The sequence below is a fragment of the Salminus brasiliensis genome, chromosome 12 (assembly GCF_030463535.1).
Source record: "Salminus brasiliensis chromosome 12, fSalBra1.hap2, whole genome shotgun sequence".
NCBI classification, from domain to species: Eukaryota; Metazoa; Chordata; class Actinopteri; order Characiformes; family Bryconidae; genus Salminus; species Salminus brasiliensis.
In genome coordinates this window covers 1958891-1982911 of record NC_132889.1, presented here as the reverse complement: position 1 = coordinate 1982911, position 24021 = coordinate 1958891, and the positions used below count along the sequence as shown (strand labels likewise).

Sequence of the window (24021 nt, the reverse complement as noted above, 5' to 3'; positions counted from 1 at the left end):
GGAAAACAAATCCCATAGACTGGACAAGCAAAACACACACAGTTCATCGGAGGCTGCATATCTGTTTAGTCTTCCTGACCACTTCAGTTCCAACTCAGCTAGATATTTCATACTTTTACATTTATAAAAATTAACAATTAATTGTACTAGTTATCATAGTTTATAATACTGACATCATTTAAAAATTATTTTTAAAATACTTTAAAATATTTAAATACTTAAATATCTATAAAATTGTAATACTATAAAACTTCATAATACTTAATGCTTCATAATAGTTCAAAAGCTTTATAATACTTAATATTAAATAGTTATAAAACTCGGAACACTTACTATTTATACTTTATAGTAGTTAAAACACTTTATAATAGTTATAATACTAAATATATATAACATACCTTACAATACTTTATATATAATTTCCTCCTTTATAATACTTAACACTTTATAATGTGAGCAAAACTTTATAAACTCTAAAACTTCAATATTTTAATAATAATAATTCCAACACTTTATACTTTGTAATAATTCCAAAACTCTATAATTCTTTAAAAAACGTAATATGCATAAAACCTTTACAATACTTTAGAAGAGTAATAATACTTTATAATACTTAACACTTAAGATTATACACAAATTTAGAATACTATTTTAGTTAGAAAACTTTACAACATCACTAAATAACAATAACACTAAAATATTGCATAAAACTTTACAATACTTTGTAATTGTTACCGTGTTTACAGTGTTTTTATCTGTGCATCCCAAATGTTCCCGAAATACTGCCCTGGTTTTAGGATCACAACAACAACAGTGTCACAACTTCTACAGTACTAGTTCACTCCACACCCTTTTGACAGGTAGCCTAACAAGTTTACAAGCATTAAATCATATTTACTCTCATATTTAAGCCAGTCAACACAGCAGGAAACACGCCAAACAAAATACTGCAATGATCGCAGCAAATTATGAGGAAACTGGTCAAACATGTGGCTCGTTATCGCAGGAACAGCAACAGGAAGGCGCGGTAGGTAGTATTAGGTTACCTAAGCTTGCTCTTGAGGAAACGTCTTATTCTTCTTATTCTGCAAACTGAACTATAAATGAATTACTTTCATTTTATGAAGCTGTATTTTCATTTTCTGTATTTCCACCCTTTACAGTATTTTGCAGTGTTTGCAGTATTTTCTCAGTCCTGTCTCCTAAATTAAGATAAAGAAATTTTAAAAATTCAGATTTTTTTCTGGAAACAAAAATATAAATAAAAAAATCTGGTTATTGATTGCAAATAGTTTCTCTCTGTGTGGTAGCTGGGACACACAACTTTATAATACTTCTAATATTTTATAGTGGTTGTAAAACAATACTTATAATAAAAGTTTATTATTTATAATTATTAATTGTATTAATTTAAAAGTTTATTAATTATAATTTTAATAATAAGAATAGTTACATAATATAGTTACAAAATATAGTTACATAATAAAAACTAAATATTTATTTTAACACATTTTTATACTTATAGACTATATAGTCATTCTAATTAAAATTTCTAATAAACATTCAAAACTATTTTAACACTTTATAATACTTTGTAGTACTTTATAGTAGTTCCAATATAATAGTTTTTAAATAGTTATAATAAATAATAATAATTATTTTTATTATTATTATTATTATTATATTAACTATAATAAGTTAACAATATATAACTATTATATTGTAACACTTTTTTTACACCTTATAGTAATTCAAATTTACTTTATGATTAATATTTATTAAACGTTAAATTTAATTGAATAGAATTTAAGTTAAAATTTAATAAGCAATAGAAGACTTCTAATACTCTACAGTATCGATGTCTGAATGCAAGCGGTTTCTCCAGAGCTGTCGCTGGCACACGTACCTGTGAGCTCCCTGGGAAGGCGTGTGTCTCCCTGCAGAGAGTCTATTTCTGGGTGGATGGCTACTCCGTAGTTATATGCCATCCTGTAGGCCTCACTCATGCGGTCCTCCAGGGTCTTGGTCACATTCTTTTTAGTCACGTGCAAGATACCTAGGTTAGGAAAACTGCCAAAACAAGTTTTACGTCAGCTATTTTTTTGAGAGTAGAAATTCGAGACTATGATGAAGTATTCCGGCTGATCACTGAATGACGCAGGGGTGCAGACCTGATGCAGGAGTCTTTGGGTTGGAGGTCGGCGATGCAGACACCCTTCTCACACTGCTTCCCCACCAGGCTGTGTGCGTGCAGATGGGGCTGTTTGGTGTTGGTCACCAGTTGGACCACAACCCGGGCAGAACCTTGATAGTTACAGATCTGATGGACAGAAAACAAACAAATAAATAAATAAAGACATGTTAAGTGAAAGCTAATTTAGTCAGATAAAGACTACAGTTGAGACCTACTAAAGCAATATATATATATATATATATATATATATATTCTGTCTCTGAGAGATTTTCTACTGAAGAAGCTCCAGATCTCATCAGAACAGCTTCTCATTCTGAAGAAAGTAGTGAGGTCTTGTCGGTGAGCTAGTCTGAAGAACAGAGCTCGGTTCCTCCAGGGTTCTCCTGGACGCCCCCCAGTCCAGCCAGCACAGCGTGGAGGATGTGTTCAACTCAATCAGCAGCAGCAGCAGCAGCAGCAGCAGCAGCAGCAGCAGCTCACCTGATTTACCATCATTAAGCCCTGATTTACTACCAAACCAGGTGTTGATCTGAGGAGAACTCTAAATAATACTAGACTCCATGAGGAGAACTTTGGAGATGTTCTAATGATGAACACAGTGATGGAGAACCACCACCACTTTCTGTAGGAGTGTTATTATAAGAGTTTTAAGAGTATTGTAAGAGTGTTTATTCTAATATCAGTGATTTACTAGTTACTTTATACTAGGGCTGGGTGATATGGTAAAAATACTAGATCACAATATTTAAAGGCTTTCTTTTACGATATGTGTAATCACAGACTAACTACTGTTCAGATCCTCTCCTGTACTGCATACGCTGATTTATACTCAACATCTGCTGCTCTATATAATTAACCCTTCAGTCTAATTACACTGTTAGTAATGAAACCTGCAGCTGATCAGAGTTTATTAAGCACTAACAGTCTCCTACATATGCTTAGAGAAGCTTACTGTTGTCAGCATACAATAAAATAGTCATATTTATTTATTTATTTATTTATTAACTATTCAACTGGGCTGCCTGTGGGCTACACACAATTTAGGTGTGCACATAATGCCAACTACAGAATGATGCCTTTTCTGGGGCGGTTACACTGGTGTCCATGTACGCACCAGTGTCACACAAGAACCACTTTCAGATCCCTTAAGAACCTTTCAATGGATTTCAAGCGTCCACACAGGGTAAAGGTTCTATACCACTTCAAATCATTTCCTAGTCTAGGTCACATGGTTAGGAACAGCCACGGACTTGATGGCGTCACTTATCTGGGACTACTAGCGGGCCTGTCCGGAGGCAGGCTGGCTACTTGCGGCTTCCCTGTCTAGACGGTTAGTCAGTCAGCTAGTCTGAGAGTCGGGTAACCCTAGTTTTTTTTTTTTTTAAGCTGCGGTTCGACAAATATATCAAACGTGCACAGTCAAACGTATCGGTCATCAGACTCTGGGTGTTTGAACACTGCTTTTTACCCAATTGGGAGAAAAAAAGGGTTAAAAAAAAAAAGTTTATTATTGCTGCTATGTTGGGAATCCAAAAGTAGGACCATAAAGGGTTGTTAAAGGGTTATGCCAATACTAATCACACCTATGACATGTATTGACATTTAGGAGTGAACACATGGCTGAGAAGTTACTTAAAACCATCACCGCTTTGACTCATACGCCATGTGTGTGGTTAGAAGCTTCTTCTGTTGGAAGTTCACATGTGGTTAAGCCGGCACTTTCTCCAGGCCGTTTGGAGGCAGGCTCGCTCTTCAACTAAAAGTCCCGGCGCGATATCAAAGAGAATATTGAACAATATCTAGACACGCTCCTCTCATATGCTGGAGGTTTTGCAATTATATGAAGCGCTTCCTTTTTACGTAGAAACAGTGAACAGCGCGCACGGATCAGGCCACGAGGGAGGCGTAGACGTAGTAGCAAGGCTGGACGATCTTCCCCTGCAGTGTGGGATGACCAAGAACATACCAGAAACCCCCTAAACATACCTACCTTATGCTCACTGACCTGAGAGGAGCTCTGAATCATCAGTGCCACCACAAGAATCACCAATTCTAGTTCCTGGATGGCTATTAATACTACAGGTGCTGATCAGGGTCTGACCCAGACGAGAAACCAATCGATTGATTACAATACTGACACATTTGTGGGAATTACACTGATTTACCGAACTGATTTCCTTACACAGAAAGTAGGATGTCATTCAGAGGTGCCAAACAGTCATTTAGACTCAGTATGGGGGGGGGAATGCTCCGTTCTAGATAACCTTACCCAGTCAGAGCTGTGGTTCTACAGTGGAGGTGAAGGGAAGCAGACGTCTGAAGCTCTAATAAAAGCTCCTCACAGAAAGTTCTTCACCTGATGGTGATGAAGACGCTGCCTGATGACTTTTGGGTTTTTTTCTTTGTCCAGTTGCCCCACCCATTCGTAGCGATACATGCAAAGCCAGTCACCGCCCATTTTCGTACTGCCACCCTATGTGGCATTGCCTGGTCTCCAGCTCCAGCAGACGTTAACTGTGCCGGCTGGCATTGCTTAAGTGGCCAATTGTGCTCTCTCTGACTTCGGCCGCTGATGACAAAGCAGCATGGCTCAGGATTCAAACTTATGACCCTTCCCAGTCAATAGAAGGTCTACTAGTGGTTCCTTTGACTCCCAGTAAACTGCTGGTACACCCCTATCTACAGTTCCTCGGATGTTCCCGTAGATTACCATCTGTAATGTTGCGTTCTTTCCTTTGTCAGGCTTTGATCTACAAGGACTGCTAGCATAATGAGTTCTATCATTCCCAAAACATCAAACTGTCATCCTCATACCAGAGTTACTACCGATTTCCCCAAATTTCTCATGTAAAAACAAAGTCTTTCAGAGCTCTTGTTGGTGTGAGACGCTCCATTCTAGAGAAAACCAGTCAGAGCTGTGGTTCTACAGTGGAGGTGAAGGGAAGCAGACGTCTGAAGCTCTAATAAAAGCTCCTCACAGAAAGTTCTTCACCTAATGGGGATGAAGACGCTGCCTGATGCCTGAGACACGGTTCTACCAGAGTTCTGAGAAGAGTTCGGCTCTAGAACCCAAAGCCATGTTATTAAAATCGCATCATTAAATTGGTGGAGGGATACGTGGAGGGTGCGATGCAAAAAAATAGTCCCCAGGGGAAAAACAAAAAAGTAATTTCGCCACTAGTTCTCCATTACATATAAAACGCAGGAGACTCTGTAGCAACTTCGAACCAGTGGGTTTGGAAAGTAGGTAAATTAAATATGTTTGTGCTGTAGTGAGGAAATTTAAATGGGGAGGATTTTTAACAATCACAATTTCACACCAAACCTGACTGTTTACATAGGTGGAGGAAAAGCCAGAGGTTCATTCGCACAGCAGAAGAGCCCAAGGAAGGTGCTCGCTGTTCCCAACTGAAGCGTACCGAATATAGCACGGCAGACCTCGGCTTGGTGATTACAGTGCAGATTTTAGCCCAAAAGCTGGGAGAGAAAAGCCCCGGATTGAGTTACACGCTACACTGCAACAGAAAGTACATTGTGTATGCGAGTGTGTGTGTGTGTGTGTGTGTGTTTGTGTGTGCATATATGTGTGTGTGTGTGTGTGTCTGCTGCATGTCTGAGTATGTCTGAGGTTGAAGGGGCGAGCTGCTTTACGCCTCCTTTCCCGTCTCTGAGCACGAAGCACACACACACACAAACACGCACACACACACACACACACACACACACACACACACACACACACACAGACGTAGTTCAACACTTCCTACTAATTACCAACGAGACGCTGTGAGGAAATTCCCAACACACCACCATCACAAACACACGGGAGGGCGGCTTTCGTTCTTTTCTTTTTTTTTTTTCCCCTCTCGCTCTCGTTTTCTCGGCTGGTCTTTGTGGCAGAGAGATGTTCAGATGTGAAGAGGAACTGTACCCGTGCTTGCCTGCAGGCTGGAAGGTGGTAAGCTGGTAAGCATACAGGAGGTTCCTTCAGCTGAGGTGCAGCACTGTCAGAAACCCCGTCTCTCAGCAGTGCAGAAGCTCCAGATCTCATCAGAACAGATAAAGCAGGTGAACATAATCCAGTAAGAAGGAGGAACAAGAGCTTCTCATTCTGAAGAAAGTAGTGAGATCTTGTCGGTGAGCTAGTCTGAAGAACAGAGCTCGGTTCCTCCAGGGTTCTCCTGGACGCCCCCCAGTCCAGCCAGCACAGCGTGGAGGATGTGTTCAACTCCATCAGCAGCAGCAGCAGCAGCAGCAGCTCACCTGATTTACCATCATTAAGCCCTGATTTACCACCAAACCAGGTGTTGATCTGAGGAGAACTCTAAATAACACTAGACTCCATGAGGAGAACTTTGGAGATGTTCTAATGATGAACACAGATATCCTGCTACCTGAGCCTCCTGATTCAGAGCAGTTTGTAATGGTGAGATTGGTGGTTTGTTGAGAGGCCGCTGGTCTCTACTGCGGTTGTAAATTTGACAACATGGCGGACAGTTTTGGCTTTATTTCTGTAGTAGAAGGAGGTGGAACCACGGTGTCACATTCAGATGGACCTCAGAGGGTGTCTGGTGGTATCTGGACACCATCAGACAAGTTGTTAGCACTTTTGGTGCTAACAGAAACACCCCCAGAAGACCTGCCTGGTGTTTTGGAGATGACCAGCCTAGTTGAAGGTGTGGTCCCTGTGGAGGACTGGGCCTTCCTCTAGATGCCTTTATTTGGTTCTTCTGATGACAAGGCCCTGAATTTCTGGGGACATCGCTGATTCAGATCGCGCTCCCAGTTTGACAGGCTACCAGACCGCTATTCATTAGGTTTGTCTCAGAGTACGATGTGTCACATTCAAATTGCCACCTATATTAATCATAAGAGATCCGCCACACGCTCCCCTACACCCACACCCTCCCTGTGGGGACTTATGCATATTAAACTTAGACTGAACTGAAGGCATTTGCATGTAAGAGAATATACGATCTCTCTATGAGATGGGAAGGCAATGGGAGGGTTACCCTCTATAGAGCCCACCCTTCCACAGAGGGGTAATGCCAATCTTTTCCAACACTTATATTAAATCTTGCAATCCGATGTGGTCTAGCGGACTAAGGCACTGACACTATGATCCCACCAGCAGCCAGAGCCTGAGAGAGCACAATCAGCCCTTGGGTGGGTAGATGGAGCTCTCTCCCCCCAAATCACCTCCGTTCGTGTATCTGCTAGCCAATGCACCAAAGCTCGGTACCTGGCGCTTTCCTGGAGCAATACATGTGATGATGGAGTACTTACAGTTGGGGTAGATCTGGGGCAAAATGGACCAAAATGATTACAGTCCCTGCATGCACACTGGACCCTTTTTTCGGCTGACCTCACCTTGACCTGAGGGTACGTCTTCCTGTTCTTCTCGCTGGAGGCTCCAGGAAGTCCACCGTGGGAGGGGCCTTCACAGCCATAACGAAACCTGAAGCCTCGCTGGACAGGACGCAAAACACAGAGTACGCACGTGTTAATCACACCGGATATTAATGCCTGTAACGTGATTAATATGCAATGCACAGTGCTTTACCTGCTTGGGTTGTTCTATAATTTGCAGACAGGGTCCATCTAGTGCAACAGAGGAGAGAAAATAACGTGAAGACAGATACTGTAAAACAGGCCGGCGGAGGAGAGCTCTGAAACCGGGCTGTCTGACCAAAGACAACATTTCAAACTTTCATTTTACTGTATAAATGATGATCATTTTATGGGGCGTCCTAACTTTTTCATAAATATCTGAGAAAGGGTTTCTCCCGTTCACTTTCTCCACTATTTGGCACAATGTACACCCATTAAAAATAACAATAAATAAATAAAAACAGATTTACAAACATCTACAGAACCATTCAACCCATTTAAAGCAGCATTACGTGAGAATTGGTATTTCATGCTCCTGGGCTCCCCCTACAGCTGCGGAGTATAAGTCACTTTATGCCCCACTGCAGTAAATACAAATCATGCTCTGAGCGCCCCCCTCATGGTAAGCTGTGAACATGCATTTGTTGACAAGCCAATAGATACACCTACATTGGGGCCCTAGTGTTAGTAGGTGTATCTCTTGCCTTATCAACAAATGCATGTGTACAGCTTTCCATGAGGAGTCGCTCAGAGCATGATTTGTACACATGCATTTGTTGACAAGCCAAGAGATACACCTACTAACACTAGGGCCCCAATGTAGGTGTTAGTACCCCCCTTGCACATTAGGCGGTTCTCTGAAGTATCACGGTTCCACACTAAAGAACCTCCTTCTTTGTGTAATGTAATGAAACCTGCTTGGGCGTGCCGTGGAGAGTCGGCAGAGAGTTTCACGCCAGTAAACCAGAAACGAGACATGCTGTTGCTGAGTAAAGGCTGAAGGTCACCACTCTGAAGCCAATGTTTAGCAAGTTCATTCATGCGTCGGCTCGGAGCTCGTAATTCTGAGCGCAGCGCTCACTCGATGACGAGAGGACGTGGTTTTAAAAAATAGCTCGTTTCCATTATGAAACAAGAGAGAATGAGCGGTTTCACTGAAAGAGCTGATGAGGAAATGATCAACTACACACCAGCCAAAACATTAAAACCACCGTTAAAACTAGGGGACCTGAAGAACACTGCTGAAAAAAACAAAACAACAAAATTACAACTAGCAACTGAGCATCTCGGACACTTTGACAAGATCCAGACTGTGATGTTCTGGAGATGTTCTGATGTTCCTCCAGTAGTCTAGAACATCGGGCAGGTCTTGTGGGTAACTGCTGGAGTCTGGAGACATTGGAGATGGAAAGACTGGAAGAGTTTAGGGAAGGGAAGAAAGAGGGCTGGGCGGAGCTGCACATCATACCGCAACCAGCCAGCAGAGGCGCTAGACCTGTGGTCGCTACACTTCTGATGTCCATGCTTTCTACAGTCATTGATTTCGCCCAGTCTCACGGCACTGCTAAGCGGCGTAGGTAGATCTGTGATGCTCTGAACATTTTTGTTGCCTGGAGACGCCCGAAACTCAAGCTCCCACTGCATGTTTACGTAGAAGAGCAAGCCTGTGCCTCTTCCTGTGAACAGGGACACAGCTCTGACCACATCCTCTCCACAGTACAGCGCTGTCAATAAGACAAACCTGCACCTCAGCTAGTCAAGTCAAGCCTCGTTGCGTCCATTGCGTGCGCGCACACACACACACACACATACACACACACACAGCTGGGAACAAAAGGATGCAATCCAACCCACCACAGTTCACAATTAAAACAAAGAACGAGCCACAGTTAATCGGGTGGGTGGGGCGGATCGATTCACTATATGTCCAAATGTTTGTAGACACCCCTTCCAATGAATACATATAGCTACTTGAAGATGTGTAAATGTACACATACAGCTTGTCTAGTCCCTGGAGAAAAGTACTGCCAATAGAATAAGCCACAGTGAACCTATTGGCACCATGCTGCCTAATAATACCAGGTGTGGGCTAGTAGAGGGGTATAAAGCCCCCCAGTATTGAGCTGTGGAGCAGTGGAAGAGCTGTGTTCTCTGGAATGATAGTGGAGCTCCATCCAGTACTTTTGGGATGAGTCGGGAATTGGGGATGAGTTGGGGTGGTGATCAATCATCCATTATCCTGACCTCACTAATGACTTTCTGTTGTTGCTGAATGCAATCAAATCCTCACAGCAATGCTGCTCCACAACAGGGTCCAAATCCTCCTTTTTTAGTGGAGACAGTTACTCCAACAAAAGCAGGATTAACTCTTTTTAATACCTCTGATTACAGAAAAACAGTGAATGAGAAGGTGTCCAAATACTTTTTTTTTTTAATACTATACTGATTAAAACCTCGCACCGAACCACGATGCTTTTGCGACGTTATGCCCCTACTAGTTACAGACTGGAGCTGAATGTTCCAAAACCAATCAAATCAGGAATTGAATCCAATTTAATCGAATCAAACTGAATCGAATCCTGGGCCTCGTGAATCGTTTCACTCTCCACAAGTTTCCCCAAGACCTCACCACATACCAGAAAACATCACATACTGCTTCCGTACTGCTCTGTGGTGTCTCTACGACATTCACGGTTAACTGATGAAGGCCGACACACGCGCAAGCCTGTCAGTCTCATCTTCGGCAGGTTTCCGACGGCGACCGCGCGCGGATGAGGCGTGGTTCAAGATTTTTCAACTGCCTGTCTCTCACCATGTGCAGAGTGTAGAGGAAATGCAGAGCCCGTTCTATTTTCTCTCTTGTTCCTTTCACTTCTCTGTTTGACGAGAGAGAGAGTGTGTGTGTGTGTGGGGGGGGATCAGATACTGTAACCCTGTGTGTATTACACTGAGGAGCAATTCATGCTCACACAAAAGCTCTTCGCTTCACTTTGATGGGTAAATGATGGGTAATTGATGAGTAATTGAAGGGTAATTGATGAGTAATTGAGTAAAATTCTAACGAGCATCACTGCATCAAATCCCTGTTTAACCGAATCTCTTTTTTCCAGTGGCTCAATTAGTCATTACAGCTCTTAACGAGTTGGACAGGTGAGTCAGAGCAGGTGTTAAGAAGCAGGTGTAACGGAACAAAGTCCGCCTCGCGTCTCAGAGACATGCGTCGACTGTGTGGCTGCGTCCCAATCGCATAATATAACACACTAATACAATAAAAAGTGTCTACTCTTAACTACATACACTTAATAGTGCACTACCATGGCAACTCGGCAGGTCAGTACACACCCATTTTCCACTAACAGGAAGTGAACAGGAAGTCACTGCAAGTTGCATCGCTGTCCTCCATGGTTTCTAATAACTGTTCCAGGCGAGAGTAGCTCCTCCTTTTCCATTTCGCATTGCATTGTGGGATGACAATGTCCATCATAATCACACCCAAAAACCGACCGGTTCTAAATACATGCATCCTGGATATGTGAGTATACTCAATTTTGACACGTGTATCTGTACTGCATACTTCATACTCCAACACTAGTTAGTATTAGTACTTGGTATGCAATTGGGACACACCATGTGTCCTTCTATAAGGCATTTGTTCATAGACTGAGGGGACACCTTAATTGGGTCATTCACCAACATTAATCCGGTCACTGTAGCTCAGTTACGTGGGGCAGCCGTGCCCTGAAGGTTAGAGAGGCGGCCTTATGACCAGAAGGTTGTTGGTTCAATCCCCTGAACAGATAGGACGTGACTTAAGTGCCCTTAAGCAAGGCACCAAACCCACAACTGCCCCCCGGGTACCTCAGTCCGGGCTATCCACTGCTCCAGGCACGTGTGCTCACTGTTCCCTAGTGTGAGCATGTGAGCAATTGAAAGTTCTGCTAAGCTAAGCTAAGCTAGGCTTTGCTATGCTATGAGGCTGTGGGCCGTCGGCAATGAAAAATAAATCCAGCTAATAAAAGCAAAGCTCTCCATAAAGGTGGAATTATTGGGTGTGTCCCAATTGTAATTAATAAGTATGTAGTTTAAATAAGGGTCGAAGTTGAGAGTACTGAGATATCCAGAAATGAGGGAGGAGCTACTCACTTCTGGAATTATTAAATTATTAGGAAAAAATGGCGGATGCAAATGTAGCGGCAACAATGTGAGATGTTGGCATAGCAACGCTTCATCACTTCCTGTTAGCGTGTTCATGTTTAACGTGCACTAACCCACACTATAGGGATTAGTATAGAGTAAGCACCTCAAAGTGCTGGTGTGCAGTAGGCAATTGGGACACAGCCTCTGTTTCATTCCGAGGGACAATAACAGGGTGGTAAACAGGCTTGTTAAACAGTATCTGAGCATTTTCCACCCAAACCAAAGTCACACACTTACTCTTCATACACCAAACAACAACTTACGCACCAATACCTGCACCCTAGAACACTTGGCAAAGTGCCAATTAGACAGGTAGCTTATGCAAAGTCACAGTAGATCTTTTTTTTTTTTTTGTGGGATCGGACCAGACAGACTGGCTTCACCGGTTGTCCTTCCTTTGACCGGGAACACCCCAAAAGACCAGCCTGGACGTTCTGGAGATGGTCTGACCCTCCAGTCGTCTAGAAGTGTCTCAGACTCTTACGCTCGCCTTGCCTCCAACCCTTGAAGGGTCCCATTAGATCCCGACCATCAATGTTTTTTCAGGTCACCTGGCAGGATCTTTGATGTTATGGCTGACGGCCTTCTGCTCATATCCCTCTTCATTGTCTTTCATTGCTTTTTTATAGGTCACTCTATACCCAAATGTTAATGGACACCCCTTGGCCTAATAATGCCAGACGTGGGCTAGTAGAGGGGTATAAAGCCCTCCAGCATTGAGCTGTGGAGCAGTGGAGGAACTGTGTTCTCTGCAATGATGGTGGTGGTGCTCCATCCAATGCGTTTGGGATGAGGTCGGGTGGTGATCATTCATCCATCATCCTGACCTCACTAACGCTCTTGTCGCGGAATGCAATCAAATCCTCACAGCAATGCTGCTCCAAAATCTAGTAGGGAGCCTTCTTCCTTGGGCAGTAGAGACAGTTACTCCAACAAACGCAGGATCAGATCTGAATGAGCGTGTGTCCTAATACTTTTGTCCATATTGTGTCTAATAAAACATAAAGCAAGGTTCTTGAAAGTAGGGATGCACCGATACCACTTGTTCCTTTTCCGATACCGATACCAGATTTTCAAGTATCTGCCGATACAGAGTACTGGTATTGATACCAACACTGACTTAATTACTTACATTTACATTTACGGCATTTAGCAGATGCTCTTATCCAGAGCGACTTACAAAAGTGCTTTGCTATTTACCCAAGAAAAACCTCAGCTAGTTAGAATAGACTAATAGTTGAAAGATACCTTTAAGCTTTAGACATTACTAAGCACAAGTCAATAAGGTGACCATAGTACTCTGCTATTCGCCTATTAAGTATTCTCAGAAGAGGAGGGTCTTCAGTCTGGGTTTGAAGACAGTGAGCGTTGGACTCTGCTGTTCGGACACTCAGGGGAAGCTTGTTCCACCACTTCGGTGCAGGACAGAAAAAAGTCTGGACGCTTGTCTCGATAGTACTTGATAGACGGCTATAAATCCTGATACTCCTTAAAAAGAGCAGCATGCACTGGTTGACTAACGACACATTTAAAAAGTTTCAGAGCTTTGAAGCAATAAACATTTCCACAATGCAGTAAGCATGTAGGGAAGCATAATCTTGCTAAGCTTGACCAACAGTTTGGTGTAAAAATTCACATTTCATTACGAGTAGACGTCTCTGTGTAAAAAGCTTTCAGTGTGTGACTTTGAAAATTAAAAGTCTCTGTTTAATAGTAGTAACTATTTATGACTGGCTGTTTGATGGTTGCTTAAATGTTTGGTTTCATAAAGTAAACAAAAAAAAATTCTATGTTAAAAAAAAAAAAATAAATAAAAAAAGTCACTGAGCTTTATGGTATTAATGCTCGATCTATTGCTGATACTGTTACCAAGTACCAGTATCGGCCGATACCGATACAGTACCGATACAGTATCGATATCGGTGCAACACTAGTGAAAAGATCGTTCGATCGTTTGGGTTCTGGCTGCAGTGCAAATTTACAAGCAAAAAAAAACAATAACCCCACACCGTCACGCCTCGCTCCAGGAGAAGCCCCAAATATCAGTCGGAAGGCGTAGGGCTGCCCCGGATCTTCTTACTAGATCAACTTTATTTTTTCTTCAGCGCGACGCTGTCATAACCAGTTAGTCAAAACACCCGTATGTGCCTACTGTTACAACTAGAAGAATACTTCAGAGCATTTGTGATGATGACGTGACCGGCTGCTCATCCGTGCCCCCCCCCCACCCCCACCCCCAACACAGCATCCCTTACCTATTCTTGGTGTGTTGGAGTGTGGAATAGGCTGGAAATGCGGGTCCCCTGGGTAATTCCATGTTTGCCCAAACTCTAGACAGAACTAGACAGAGGAAGAAACGAGAGGAGATTAGATCAGAGTAAGGTTCAGCAGATTCCTCAATTTTTTAGAACAGCAACAGAAGCACCTTCTGCTGTCTATTGTGTGTCGATTCTGGTGGACGAACCGGTGCAGAACCAACCAATGCCATCCTAATCAACTCCTGAGAGGCTAGCACAGATATCTGCAAGACTGATTACCAGCTCAGACAGCTTTGCTTAGCTCAAAGTAAGATTTCAGGAAAGGTAAAGTTACGTCTGCTTCTGAATGGCATGCCGCTGTCTGATACCCTGATAACTCTGCATGGAAAAAATGAGAAGTGGGTGTGTAAAGAGTGCAGTTACATTAAATTCCTGCACAGTTTATGATGAGTCAACTATGTGTAACCCGCTGCCCAACGTTACCCTGGAAAAACTGAGCTAGAAGGTTTTTAAGGAACCCAATAATGTGCGAGTGATGCACGAAATTAGACTGGGAACTACTGAGATCTACAGATATATACAGCACAGTGTTACGCTAAAATATGGGGGATATGTAGATTTTGATATGCAGAGGACCTGGGCTGCATACCTCAACTTTGCATGGAAAATACTGAGAATACGGAGTCCTGTTATGTCCAATTTCTGCAACCTGCTACCCAACGTTACCCTGGAATCACCTTATCTGCATGAAACTGATGCACTAAGAACTGGAGGGTTTTAAGAAGTCAAATTACATGCATTTATTTTGCAAAATGTAAAACAAACAAAACTATGAAATACACAGTTCACATGCAACCTGCTGCCTATATTATACTGAAATAACTGAAATATACAGTTTTTAAATGAACCCAATAAAGTTGAGGGATGCAAGGTTTTAAGGATGTGCAACTGCAAAACATGCTTCTGAATGGCATGCCCCTGTCTGATACCCAACTCTGCCCAACTTTACCCTGGAAAAACTGAGCTAGAAGCTGTTTTTTAGCAGTATTTAGGGAGCCTGATTATTTCCAGCCTTCTGCACCATATTATAATGGGACAATTGAGAGATTTCTGAAAAGGATGCACTGAAAAAACTGGAATACGGGTTTTAGCTTAAATACCGATTTTAGCTTCTTAAGCAGCCCAATTACATGCAATTTCTGCAGAATGTTAGGCTGAACAAAACTGAAGGATGTACAGATTGAAGGTCCTCATTTGCATGTAACTGATGCACAACATTGTACTGAATAAACAGAGATACACAATGTTTCTAAAGAGCCCAATTACACCTAACTGATGCAGAATATTAGACTGAAAGATACTGAAATACACAGTTTTAAAAGGAAGCCAATTATGTCCAACCTTCTATTTTACTGTATTTTATCTGTATTACACTGGTAAAATTGAGGAATGGGAAGTTTTAAGGATGTGCAACTGCAAAACATGCAGAGAGAAAAACTGGAAATACAGATTTTGAGCACCTTAATTGCAAATTGCATGCAACTGATGCACAACTCTGTATAGAAAAACTCTAATTACATGCAATTTCTGCAAAAAGCAAAATATAAGAAATACTATGAGAAATATAGTTTCTGTGCAACCTGCTGCTCAACGTTATACTGGAATCACCTTAATTGCATAAAACTGATGCACTTAGCACTGGAGGGTTTTTAAGAAGTCAATTGCATGCATTTTGCAAAATGTAAAACTAAAAAAAACAACAACTAAGAAATACACAGTTCACATGTATCCTGCTGCCCAACCGTTCCCCTGCAAAACCTAAGAAGTAGAAGGCTTGCACCCAATAATGTGCAAATTCTGCAGTTGCAGACTGAAAGAAACTGGGATCTACAGTTTTAAAGGAACCCAATTATGTGCAACCTTCTACACCATGTTACACTGGTGAAATTGAGGGATAGAAGCTTTTAAGGATGTGCAACTGCAAAACATGCAATGAAAAAAACTGGAAATACAGATTTTGAGCACCTCACTGATGCACAACCCTGTAGTGAAAAACTAGGCACTGGAGGGTTTTTAAGGAGTCCAATTACATGCTTTTGTTTCTGCAAAATGTAAAACAAACAAAAAAAACCTACAAGGAAATGCACAGTTCACGTGCAACCTGCTACTCAACCGTTTCCCTGCAAAACCTGAGGAATAGAAGGTTTTTAAGGAACCCAATAATGTGCAAATTTTGCACAGTTTTAGACTGAAAGAAACTGGGATCTACAGTTTTCAGGAGCCTGATTACATGCACCTGATGTGCAACGTTGGACTGAAGAAAACAGGAGATGGGAAACAAATGTTTCTACTATTGAAAAAAACCTTAGGTTTTAAAGGAGCCCATTGATGGCCAATTGCAGCACAGTGTTACACTGTCAAAACTGCGAGATAGAGGGTTATTAAGGAGCCTAATTACAGCATGTACACTAAGAAAAATATGCAGATATGCAGATTTTGAGGACCTGAACTGTATGCAACTGGTGCACAACGCTGCACTGAAAAAACTGAGAGATTTCAGAAGATTTCAGAACCCCAATTACATGCATTATTCATACTGTACATCAGATCACGACTGGCAACACCTCTTCATTAACGCCTTCAATCTGCCTGAACGACAGACAACCGGCCGTCCCGCTTCGGCATCTAACGCTTGTGGATCTCCTCAGCGGTGCCCGGTAGGCCGGTGATGTTCCAACAAGCAGCAAATGAACAGAAGTTCAGGCCATATGGTGAGAAATGTTAAAAAGTGAGCTCTCTGCTTGCAGACCCATGCGCACAGATCCGGAGCTCGGCTAGCCTTTGATGTCGAGCTGAAGGTAGGCTAGCATCGACCACAACAGGCAGAAAAAAAAGCGAACCCTGGCAGCTTTCTAAGAGGCGCTTCCTGTGAGATGAGGTTATTACTCTCATCATTAGACGTTTTAAATGTGGCATATCTACTGCTTATGTGTATCAGTGATGCAAATTCTCCGTCTGGCCATTCATGCGCTATGAATCATATGCAAAGACCGTAACAGTCTAATGTTCCTGGCTTCAACGGAAAGGCCTGGAAGGCTGACACAAACTTCTGGTTCATACAAATAGAGTTCCCACCTCTGGATGTCCTGTAAGATATGGATCCTCTTCCGTCATGGTTCCTGCAAAACAGCAAGACAAGACAATGGGTTACTTCTCAACGGACATCAAAACAGAGGTCCCAGCAGATGCAACCTCATCTAGTACCGACTGCATCGGCCAAGGGTTGGGGTCTACATATCAGGCAGCAAGTGAACGGTCAGCTCTTCAAGGTGATGCAGGAAAAATGGACAAGTGTAAGAATCTGAGGACAAGAACCCAACTGTGATGTTCTAGGATCTGAACAGCAGAACATCTCAGAACATCCTAGAACATCCTCAGAAGGATCCACCAGCCAGGTCTTGGGTGTTGGGTGTTGCCCGTATGCAGTGGTCAGCACCTACTAAAAGTGCTCCAAGGAAGGACAATCAAGGGTCATGGACGCCCAATGTTAATTGTTATTATGGAGGCCCCGCCTCCCAACTTACAGGACTGAAAGGATCTGCTGCTAATGCCTGAAGGTGTCCAGATAACCACAGCAGGACACCTTCAGGGGTCTTGCAGAGTCCATGCCTCAATTTTAGGCAGGTGACACAAACAGGTTCCCCAGTTTCAGTCGATAAAAGCGATAAAAGCAAAACTTTATTCTCAAAACTGAGAATCAGCGAACAGATATATCTGTTGGTCTGTCTTTTAAATCAATGTGTCAACGTGAAGCGAAACCTCATCTAATATCGAGTTACACTGGAATAGATGACGTCTGAGCCGGAATTACACAGTCATTACAAACAAATAACAGAAGTAACACTGTGGCTAAAAGTCTCGTATTGAAATAGCTAGCTTAAACCAACACTAACTTAGGGAGTCCCTAAAACATCAAGCTAGAAGAATAATAGTTACAGACATGAACCAGTCACTCGTTTGTTCAATCAATCGAAATAATTCTCTCATTTTGATGAATGTACTCTCAATTTAACAATTGTTCCCTTAGCTTGCTAAATTGTTCCCTCAACATAACAATCCGTTCCCTCGCTTTATTAATCCGTTCCCTCGCTTTATTAATCCGTTCCCTCGCTTTATTAATACGTTCCCTCGCTTTATTAATACTTTCCCTTAGTTTAATAATCCGTTCCCTCGCTTTATGAATACGTTCCCTCGCTTTATTAATCCGTTCCCTCGCTTTATTAATACGTTCCCTCGCTTTATTAATACGTTCCCTCGCTTTAATAATCTGTGCCTCGCTTTAATAATCTGTGTCTCACTTTTATCAATGGCTTTAATAAACCGTTCCCTCGCTTTAATACGTTCCCTCGCTTTAATAATCCGCCCCTCGCTTTAATAATACGTTCCCTCGCTTTATTAATACTTTCCTTTGCTTTAATAAATTGTCCCTCGCTTTATTAATACGTTCCCTCGCTTTAATAATCCGCCCCTCGCTTTAATAATACGTTCCCTCGCTTTATTAATACTTTCCTTTGCTTTAATAAATTGTCCCTCGCTTTATTAATCAATCCCTCGCTTTAATAATACGTTCCCTCGCTTTATTAATACGTTCCCTCGCTTTATTAATACGTTCCCTCAGTTTAATAATACGTTCCCTCAGTTTAATAATACGTTCCCTCGCTTTAATAATCTGTTCCTCGCTTTATTAATACGTTCCCTCGCTTTATTAATCAATCCCTCGCTTTAATAATCCGCCCCTCGCTTTAATAATACGTTCCCTCGCTTTATTAATACTTTACTTTGTCTTAATAAATTGTCCCTCGCTTTATTAATACGTTCCCTCGCTTTATTAATCAATCCCTCGCTTTAATAATACGTTCCCTCGCTTTATTCATACGTTCCCTCGCTTTATTCATACGTTCCTCTCTTTATTAATAGGTCCCCACGCTTTATTAATACGTTCCCTCGCTTTATTAATACGTTCCCTCGCTTTATTAATACTTTCCCTCGCTTTATTAATCAATCCCTCGCTTTAATAATACGTTCCCTCGCTTTAATAATACGTTCCCTCGCTTTAATAATCTGTTCCTCTCTTTATTAATACGTTCCCTCGCTTTATTAATACGTTCCCTCGCTTTAATAATACTTTCCCTTAGTTTAATAATCCGTTCCCTCGCTTTATTAATACTTTCCCTTAGTTTAATAATCCGTTCCCTCGCTTTATTAATACGTTCCCTCGCTTTAATAATCTGTGCCTCGCTTTAATCAATCGCTTTAATAAACCGTTCCTCACTTTATTAATACGTTCCCTCACTTTAATAAACCGTTCCTCACTTTATTAATACGTTCCCTCGCTTTATTAATACGTTCCCTCACTTTAATAAACCGTCCCTCGCTTTATTAATACGTTCCCTCGCTTTATTAATACTTTCTCTCACTTTATTAATCCGTTCCCTCGCTTTATTAATACGTTCCCTTGCTTTAATAATACGTTCCCTCGCTTTATTAATACGTTCCCTCGCTTTATTAATACATTCCCTTAGTTTAATAATACGTTCCCTCAGTTTAATAATACGTTCCCTCAGTTTAATAATCTGTTCCTCGCTTTATTAATACGTTCCCTCAGTTTAATAATACGTTCCCTCAGTTTAATAATACGTTCCCTCGCTTTATTAATACGTTCCCTCGCTTTATTAATACATTCCCTTAGTTTAATAATCTGTTCCTCGCTTTAATAATCTGTTCCTCGCTTTATTAATACGTTCCCTCAGTTTAATAATACGTTCCCTCGCTTTAATAATCTGTTCCTCGCTTTATTAATACGTTCCCTCAGTTTATTAATACGTTCCCTCAGTTTAATAATACGTTCCCTCGCTTTAATAATCTGTTCCTCGCTTTATTAATACGTTCCCTCGCTTTATTAATACGTTCCCTCGCTTTATTAATACGTTCCCTTGCTTTAATAATACTTTCCCTTAGTTTAATAATCCGTTCCCTCGCTTTATTAATACTTTCCCTTAGTTTAATAATCCGTTCCCTCGCTTTATTAATACGTTCCCTCACTTTATTAATACGTTCCCTCACTTTAATAAACCGTTCCTCGCTTTATTAATACGTTCCCTCGCTTTATTAATACGTTCCCTCACTTTAATAAACCGTCCCTCGCTTTATTAATACGTTCCCTCGCTTTATTAGTACGTTCCCTCGCTTTAATAATACGTTCCCTCGCTTTATTAATACGTTCCCTCGCTTTATTAATACATTCCCTTAGTTTAATAATACGTTCCCTCGCTTTATTAATACGTTCCCTCAGTTTATTAATACGTTCCCTCAGTTTAATAATACGTTCCCTCAGTTTAATAATACGTTCCCTCGCTTTAATAATCTGTTCCTCGCTTTATTAATACGTTCCCTCGCTTTATTAATACATTCCCTTAGTTTAATAATCTGTTCCTCGCTTTATTAATACGTTCCCTCAGTTTAATAATACGTTCCCTCAGTTTAATAATACGTTCCCTCGCTTTATTAATACGTTCCCTCGCTTTATTAATACATTCCCTTAGTTTAATAATCTGTTCCTCGCTTTAATAATCTGTTCCTCGCTTTATTAATACGTTCCCTCAGTTTATTAATACGTTCCCTCAGTTTAATAATACGTTCCCTCAGTTTAATAATACGTTCCCTCGCTTTATTAATACGTTCCCTCGCTTTAATAATCTGTTCCTCGCTTTATTAATACGTTCCCTCGCTTTATTAATACGTTCCCTCACTTTAATAAATGGTCCCTCGCTTTAGAAGGGACCCTTTCATCACACTGAGGGGACTCACTGAGGGGACTCACTGAGAGGACACACTGAGGGGACTCACTGAGGGGACACACTGAGGGGACTCACTGAGAGGACACACTGAGGGGACTCACTGAGGGGACTCACTGAGGGACACACTGAGGGACACACTGAGGGGACTCACTGAGGGACACACTGAGGGGACACACTGAGGGGACACACTGAGAGGACACACTGAGAGGACTCGCTGAGGGGACACACTGAGGGGACACACTGAGGGACACACTGAGGGGACACACTGAGGGGACTCACTGAGGGGACTCACTGAGGGACACACTGAGGGACTCACTGAGGGGACTCACTGAGGGGACACACTGAGGGGACTCACTGAGGGGACACACTGAGAGGACACACTGAGGGGACTCACTGAGGGGACACACTGAGGGGACTCACTGAGGGGACACACTGAGAGGACACACTGAGGGGACTCACTGAGGGGACACACTGAGGGGACTCACTGAGGGACACACTGAGGGACTCACTGAGGGGACTCACTGAGGGGACTCACTGAGGGGACACACTGAGAGGACACACTGAGGGGACTCACTGAGGGGACACACTGAGAGGACACACTGAGGGGACTCACTGAGGGACACACTGAGGGGACTCACTGAGGGGACACACTGAGGGACACACTGAGGGACACACTGAGGGGACTCACTGAGGGGACTCACTGAGGGACACACTGAGGGGACACACTGAGGGGACACACTGAGGGGACACACTGAGAGGACTCGCTGAGGGGACACACTGAGGGGACACACTGAGGGACACACTGAGGGACACACTGAGGGGACTCACTGAGGGGACTCACTGAGGGACACACTGAGGGACTCACTGAGGGGACTCACTGAGGGGACACACTGAGGGGACACACTGAGGGGACTCACTGAGGGGACACACTGAGAGGACACACTGAGGGGACTCACTGAGGGGACACACTGAGGGGACACACTGAGGTGTTTTAGTGAGTGTAGTTGTTCTGCTTTGATGCTGGACGCTGGGAGAAGCTCATTAATCTGCTACCGGACTGTTTACACTGAGGACACTTCCACAGCCATGGAGCTTCCCCTTAAACCCCTGACCCCGATTAGTTCAACCACGTTCGACTCGTGTTCGACTCTTATTCGACTCTTGTTCGACTCTTGTTCGACTCTTGTTCGACTCTTATTCGACTCTTATTCGACTCTTGTTCGCGCTGTGAACTCGCTGAAGCTGCAGTCTGTGTAAAACACGTCCAAGGCCTCGAGTTACTGCGCTAATGTTAGCTTAGCCGGCTAGGCTAAAGCCCTCGCTGTGTGGAAATAGGAAGTAGCGCCGCGAACTTCAGCTAAATCTAACTTCATTTTCTGAGACTGTGGTCACTTCACACCGCAGAGCTAACCTGCTGCCCTGTCGGAAAACACATTCAGGCGCTTATATTAAGCTAAATATAATATAAAAGTGCTGAATATCGGGGTTTTCTGAACGCTGGTAGTCGAGTGCACAAGTCAACAAGTGCACAGACCCTCGGTTTGGGTCAGTAATGCTGCGCAGACTCGGATATTTAATTATGCTCGTTATTATTGAGGGATTTTTTAATATCTGTGGGGTGAAATAACCACCTCCTGAGTGTGTAAACCGGTGTGTGTCCTGCCTCGGTCTCCACAGACACGGGCAGGAATGGCTCGTCCCTTGTTGTCCAGTTAAGCAAGCCAAGCAGCGACAGTGGGCCGCGTCCCGAATCACACTAGCTGCTACTACACTAGCTAGTGCATGCTCCCCTACCGCTGCTGTACGGATCTGCTCGGATATAGCCTGCTAGCTACTGTGTAGTGTGGAAAAGTGCGAGTTTGGACGGAGCCCAAATCTTAAAAAGATCACCGAACATCGAAATTAAATAAAACGTTTTTATTTCAGGGTCATTTTAAGACTTTTATTGCTGTTGTTGAGAGCCCGGGGGGGTCAAATCTTCAACTGCTCAGCTTTTTAATATTTCAATTAAACTCGGAGTAATAGTGAGCTGCTGTTTTGGCTCCGTAAGCTTATTATCAGCGTGTTATATTAATAAATAAATAAATAAATAAATACATACATAAATACAGGAGCAAAGCAGGACTCACCTTCACTGGTGTCTGTCCGCTCCACATGTGCTGTCAGTCCGAGGAGAGCCCAGAAAGGCAGATTAGGGAGCCATGTACTCCGCTGACCACACCAGGCAGGGCGCGCAGCTCACACAGGGTCCTTCTGCTCGCGTAGCTACCGGGACGAAGAGGGAAGGATCCGGCGGCGTTCAGTTCGACAATCGGGCGGATCGGAAGCGATATCGGTTAATCGGTCACCGGCGGAGCGCAGGTCGCTCTGTTTGTATAGAAAAGTTTACTTCCTTACTGGAAATTCCCTGTGACGTAACGCAACTCCCCCCCCCCCCAGCCAGGCTGGCTGCTGCGACATCTGGTGGCCAGGGCTGGTAATGCTCTTTACTACATGTTTATAATAATAATAATAATAATAATTATTAATTCGATAAATAACTGTATTTATACTCGCCAAATATCACATAAATACAAAAAAAAAACTCAGCTTAATCTAACTTAAAAAAATAAAATAAAAACAACAACAAAAAAGATATAAGGGGGCAAAAAAAAAATGTAAAATATGATTTAAAAAAAAGACAAAACCACACAAAATAAAGGGAGATATTTTTACTAATAAACTAATAATTAAATAAATAAATGGTATGAAATTCATTAGTTTAATTACTTAACTTACTCGCTAAAAGTACAAATAACAGCCATATAAATAAAAAACTGTAACTTTTAAATAAAAAACAATAAAAAAAAAAACAATTACAGGGTCAAAAATGACATAAAAGTGTGCAAAATAAAAATTTAAAATATGATAAAGAAAACACACAGACTAAAGAAATATCTTTAATTAATTAAATAAATAATTAAATAAACACATTTTAAGATATTCAATACTTGAATTACTTAATTACTTTAATTACTCACCAAAAGTACAACAGTAATAACACAGTCACATAAATAAATAAAAAAACTTCAGCTTAATCCTTTTAAACTTGTAAATAAATAAAATAAAAAAAACAATAACAATC

The 24021-nt window shown here is 42.1% G+C and overlaps 1 protein-coding gene across 1 annotated transcript in view; it reads right to left on the bottom strand.

The window, feature by feature from the left end:
* nfkb1 (nuclear factor of kappa light polypeptide gene enhancer in B-cells 1) overlaps nt 1–23268 on the bottom strand; it is a 44941-nt gene extending 21673 nt beyond the window's left edge. Inside the window, 7 exon segments of the mRNA XM_072693972.1 lie at nt 1907–2070; nt 2172–2320; nt 7565–7663; nt 7758–7795; nt 14038–14122; nt 17176–17219; nt 23027–23268. Of these exon segments, the coding sequence (XP_072550073.1) occupies nt 1907–2070; nt 2172–2320; nt 7565–7663; nt 7758–7795; nt 14038–14122; nt 17176–17214 (574 nt within the window). The 5' untranslated portion in view covers nt 17215–17219; nt 23027–23268.
* Nucleotides 23269–24021: the final 753 nt, after the last annotated feature.